A 5,975-nucleotide genomic window follows, 5' to 3' on the forward strand; every position below is an offset into this window, starting at 1 on the left:
CCAAATAATATTTTCCTACATGAAATATATGATTGGTGTTAATAAACTTTGTCTTCTAATAGTTAAACATAAATAAATTGTAGCAATTTAAAATATACCTTGAGGCGGATGGGGAAAATTCATGGAAGGAGTTGTGAGGGCGTGGTCAAATATACGAGCATCATGCGCACTACCTTCCCATCCGGCCAATACAAAAGTGAAGCACATGTCCCAATCACAACCGCCATTACATTTTGCGTCACTTTTCCTTTTCGGTTAATAAATTTTGTTTGCTCAGTTACATCAACAATGCATGAAATATGTGTTCCATCAATTGCTCCAATAGCATGTTTGAAAAAGGGCCAGTATCGACCACCGGGCCGTATTTTTGTATGCAAATGTTGAAATGTTGGATCTTTTGGTTTGATATTGGACATAGCAAGTCTACAGCATGCCAATAAGACATTATGAAAATGTCTACTAATTGTCTCCCCTGAATGTTGGAATCTTTCTTGCTGCATCCTACTACTAAGCGCATGGCCAACGGTATTTAAAAACATTGCAACCATTTCATATATCCCAACATTTCTAGTTTCCCTTAGACCGTGTTGTTGCAATTCTGTGCAAAGACTGAAGAACACTTCCCTTTCCATCCTAAACATGTTATAACAACGGGTGGAATGGCCTTGTAAAACATCCCTTACCCATGCCTTGCCTGTATAAATGCTTGTATGCTGGGGCTCTTTACACAAATGAAGAGAAGCGTATCCACCAACCGCTGCTGCAACTTGATTAACCCGTTTGTTCCGTCGTTTTCGATACTTTTCCGCAATTTTAATTTCATCAGCCATTTTTTGTCTTGTCCTGTGCACATAGACATAAAATTTAGAAACCCTGATATGAAATTACTAAACATTTTACAAGAAAATAAGTTCTTTAATTCCTACAGAAATTTGAAAGTCACATAATACAATAGTGCTGGTTACATAATTCCTAAAAATTTACACAAATTATCACAGTCATCTTCTAAGCAACCCAAAAAGTAGTCAAGTACTATAATAAGCAACACAAATGAAGTCTCAATCCTTGGTTGCATGCTTCAAGAAGATCAGGAGTTTTTCCCTCTTGTTCTTCAGAGCCACATACATCTTCCTTGCAGCTGGCTTGTCCATGAGGAGTGTTGTGCACCGGCCAAACAGATCAGGATCATCAGTAACTTCATCAACTTCATTAAGGTGCTCTATGACTCCGGCAATTGACGTCTCATAAGCACGTGCTTCTTCTTCTAGCTTCCTAGCACATGCTTCTGAAATCTCTTCATGTTCACGCTGAGAGTCATTTTCATTTGCTTGAGCTATCCTGCTTAGTGCATCTGCTATTTTCATAGTGGTAGTGGGCTTCTTCTTCATGGATTCACCTTTTTTTCTAACCCCTAATGAGCTACTAGGTCGACTGCCACTTGTGCTTCTACCCCCACGAATGGTTTCCTGTCTCATCCCAGTGTTGCCTCCACTTCCTCCACTATTGTCATTGAATGTGACCGAATTAAACTCCCCGCTTATGCCAGTTGGTGCTCCTAAAAGTTCATCACTATCTCCAGACCCTTCTTCCATATCATCTTCAGGAACTCCTTCGCTTGGAAGTGTCATGGAAGAAGGTGCCCATGACTGGGGTCCAGTTGCAGCTACAGACCCAAAGAGTTGAGTCAATTCAGCTCGAAACTGAAGCCCTCTTTCTCTAAATTTCTCATAGCCAGGAACTTCCTGCGCATTAAACACCAAAAATATAATACATTATACAAAAAACATTAACATGTGAGAAAATACAAGCTAAAATAAAGTTAAACCATTACCACTATTTTCTTCTCCCACCAATCATCAGGGGCACTAACAGTATTCCTTTCGGCATCCCATCCCAAACCTGTCTCACGGAGCAGCCTATCCCATAACTGCCACTCCTTTCGCAGGGTATCATATTTGTTTTTCAATTGAATTCTTGTATAGACTCTTCCAGTCTTTGCAGTGAAGCTGTCCACAATACTTGTCCAAGCAGGTTTTGTCAAGCTAGTTCCTTTTCTTCCCCCTTTTTCAACTTCTTCAATGCATAGGTCAATAAAAACCTTTGTGGTTCTTATATCCCATGAAGCTTTGCCAGTTTGTTTACTCATTATACTATAGACCAATTACAACACTTTAGTCATCACAAGTTCAATCCAAAAAACATGCCATTCAGTCCAAGAGATATGATATAACAAGTATAGTATTTAACAAGTTTGAGCATGAGGGGCATCATCAAGGCTCGTTTGACTTCAACCAAAGGATCATACTCAACCAAAGGTGTTATAAAACCAAACACTGCCACAGGGTAACAATCCTAGATATTTCATTTCTTGTAGTACTAGTTTTTATTTCAGAATAAGTGAAAATAAAAAGTCCAGCAAGTAACGAAATAGATCAAAATGTCAAATAATTAGGAAAGTTTGCTATTATTTTCATAATACTGATAAGCCGCCCCCAACACCAGTCCGGTCCCATTTTGTTCTTTTTTTTCGTGTTTTCCATGAGGCATCTTCTTCACGCCTTTGAGCTTGGACACCGGAAAAAATCAAACAGGACCAGTAGACCGGAAAAAAAAAAACAGGACACCGATGGTAATGGCTAATCGAACTCCACCCAGAAATGATCAGATAAATGAACACGTCATCTTCATTGCATCAGATCAGAAATGAAGGGGAGAAGTTACCTGACCAGACGAAATGCACACCGCAGCTATCAGAAATGGAAGAAAACCCAGCACGAGATCTTCTGTTGCCAAACCGATAAACAGGGCCGAAATTCACGAGCTGACAACGATCTCACCTGTGGCCAGAAGTTCGGTCGAAATTTCAGCAGCGACGACGGCAAAAGGAATGGGATCCGATAGATATGGTTTTCTTCTTGGGGTAAAATATATGTTTCTTACTGAACGAACTGAAAAACAACGACTAGACGAACTGAAAAACGACGACTGGACGAACTGAAAAACGCAGCTATCAAAAATGGACGAATTGATCAGCCAACCCAGCACGGGATCTTGTGTTGCCAAGCCGATGAACACCTCACCAGGGCTAAAATTCACGAGCTCAACACGATCTCACCTGTGGCCAGAAGTTCGGTCAAAGGCGACGGCAAAGGAATGGGAGAAGAGGCAGAGTATTTCGGTGCTATCTCACCTGTGGAAGAAGCTCGGTCGAAGGCGACGGGTGGAATGGGAGAAGAGGCAGAAGTTTGGTGCTATCTTCGAAAGGCGACGGCAAAATGGGAGAAGAGGCAGAGTAATTTCTCACCGTTGGAGCTTCTGACAAGACCAATTATTACTCCACCCGATCAGTGTTTGCACTCCAGAAGCTACAATTTTTTGCTTACCGGAAACCTTGGTTTTGCTGGCCAAAACCAAGGTTTTGACTGAAACCTTGGTTTTAAAAAAAAAAAGGGGTGTTTGGCAATCAGCTTTTCTAAACCAAGGTTTGGGGCCCAGAAGCACTTTTGCCCCATTTGCCAAACACCCCCAGAATTGCCAGAAATTGTCATGTAATCTGGTGTTTGTATTTCAAATAAGTTAAAAAACAGTTTAAAAAGCTAGAATTCATGGTAAATTAGCTTTTAAAAGTAATTTTATGATATATAAAGTAAGAATTTAAGAATCGTTTTGTCTCGACTTCTATAAAAACATTTATTTATTTTAAATGCTTTTGAGGTTTTTCAATCACTCGTTGCATATATCACAATCACAATGTGAACAAAATTACTTAATAATACAATTCACCAAAAAAAATTGCTTAATAACAGAGAATTCATCCAAATATGGAAAGGCAAAATAAATTCATTAACTTTCCCTCATGTTTTACTTCAAATAATCATGATTGAGTCAAAAAATTTCTATATACATACATATATATACACTCCTTTCAGTTCACAATATAAATCATTTTAAACTATTTATTAATATCAAAATATAGTAATTAATTTATTAAATAAGATGATTAAAGTATACATTTAGTTCTTTAACTTTATGTAAGGTTTCACTTTGATCCCTTAACTTTAAAAAGTATATTTTTAGTTTTTTAACCCCAAAATTGTTAGTCTTAAATAATTTTTTTTTTGTAACAATCATGGTTGTTTTGAATATTAAACTTAATATGTTAGTATGTAATAATGCTTTGTTAGCATTTAATAATACTTTATCAGTATTTAAGAGTTTAATATCATCATTTTTTGTTAACAATTTTAGTGTTAGAGGACTAAAAGCTTACTTTTTAACGTTGAGGGACTAAAATAAAACATTGTGTAAAGTTAAAAAATTAAAAGTATACTTTATGAAAACTTTTCAACTTTACCCACATTGATTGTAAAGGAGCGAGAAAAATATAAAGAGTTACATTTAAGTATTAATGACATGAACAAAATTGATAAAGAAATGTTAATTACTGTTTAGGCGATTTATATTTGAGACCAAGCTATTAATTTATGTTGCGAAGGGGAGAAAGCATGAAGAGCATTCATCAATAATTAATCATTATTGAGATATTCCTATTATTATTAAAATAAAATAGGAAAAATAACCAAAAAAAAAGGTTGAAATTGTGATTTCCCGATTTAAGAAGTTAAGTGTTGAAAATGATAGAAAAGAAAATAAACCTAATTTGAAATTTTGAAATTTATGACAAATGACAAAAATGTCCCTTTATTTTTTTTAATACTCCTCCGGTCCTTATTATAAGACCCCATTTGACTTTTTATTTGGTCCTAATTATAAGACTCCAATCCATTTTGTCTCTTATATTTATGCATTTTTTTCCAAGATAATCCTTCTAATAATGATAGTTTTAGCCAATATACTTAATTAGCAAGTATATTTTAGGAATGACAACATTTATTTATTATAAATAACCAACTTAACTTACTTCCTTAATCTCCTCAAATAAGTTAATTGGGTCTTATAATTAGGACCGGAGGAGTAAAAAGGTTTAACTCCTTGGCCAGGCATGGTAGCTGCCGATAGTTTTTTTTTTGTGGCAAAATTTTTTTTCCATGAAAAATTATTGGGAAAATTAATTTACTACTCCTTATAGTTTGATCAAATTTTGAATCAGGTCCTTATAGTTTTTTTCTTTTTAATTCCATCCTTAATGTTTATTCCGTTAGTGATGTTAGTCCTTCTGTCAAATAAACTTGCAAATGCCGTTAATTTGGGTTAACAAGGATGAAGTGACCTGAATAAAATCTCATTAAGCGCCCTCATGTATCTTCGTTTGCCTCGACGCCCGCAAATGCCAATGGGTTCTGTGTTGTGGGTCAGTTTCAAGGCAAATGAACTGCTGAACATCCAACCCAATCAATTTCAGAAAGTCTAGTGTAGGGCCACTCATTACCCTGTTTTTGGCTTCAAAAAACAGAGTAGCATTTTGTGGAGTATTTGTCCAGTTGGAGAAGACAGGCCCATCTTATGTGTGAATACCACATGTACTAACTTGACCCCTTAAAAACTAGAGTTCTCAAAGGTTACTCTATCATGAATTTTTAATATTATTTCTCTAGCCGCTTTTCCATTACAATTTTATTATATATTCACTCATGAGTGAAAGCCAGAAGCATATGTGTATAATATGCAACCCCCATCCTGAGATATATAAAAAGTAAACGACACATAAATACACATTTTTAATCTTTCTCTGCTTCTCCATAGAGTTCGAGGGACAAACTATTGAGAGTTTCCAAAAGATCATACATATAAATCAAATGTAGAGGCAGAGCATTTTGTTTTTATGGCACTGAGGAAGGGTGCATGTTGAACTCAACGTGTGTGTATAGTTTGTTAGAGATTTGGAGTCATTAAGGGGTAAGAAACGGCTTTGGGATGAAGCAAGTTAGTGTGGGTTTATGTTAATGAGCCTGGTTGCAAATAAAGAAGGAAAAGCGCAAACACGTGGGTCATTAGCTTTTGTCTTTTGATTGTTA

The 5,975-nt window shown here is 36.2% G+C and overlaps 1 protein-coding gene and 1 long non-coding RNA gene across 2 annotated transcripts; both read right to left on the reverse strand.

The window, feature by feature from the left end:
- Positions 1-1,058: 1,058 nt before the first annotated feature.
- On the reverse strand, positions 1,059-1,628 carry LOC114746770 (uncharacterized). The gene has a single exon (XM_028935051.1). The coding sequence runs from the start codon at positions 1,626-1,628 to the stop codon at positions 1,059-1,061; it is 570 nt and encodes a 189-aa protein (XP_028790884.1).
- A 66-nt stretch (positions 1,629-1,694) lies between these two features.
- On the reverse strand, positions 1,695-3,004 carry LOC114746772 (uncharacterized). The gene is made up of 4 exons (XR_003740311.1): positions 2,987-3,004; positions 2,722-2,837; positions 1,832-2,150; positions 1,695-1,742 (listed from the first exon to the last, which is right to left on the reverse strand). It is a non-coding gene; the product is annotated as an uncharacterized LOC114746772 (long non-coding RNA).
- Between the last annotated feature and the right edge of the window lie 2,971 nt (positions 3,005-5,975).

This window comes from Neltuma alba, unplaced genomic scaffold (assembly GCF_004799145.2).
Source record: "Neltuma alba isolate B1F8T4 unplaced genomic scaffold, ASM479914v2 tig00005095_pilon, whole genome shotgun sequence".
NCBI lineage: Eukaryota > Viridiplantae > Streptophyta > Magnoliopsida > Fabales > Fabaceae > Neltuma > Neltuma alba.

Coding starts and splice junctions, on each gene's coding strand:
- LOC114746770 (XM_028935051.1), bottom strand. CDS start 1,628: ATGACACTTCCAAGCGAAGGAGTTCCTGAAGATGATATGGAAGAAGGG.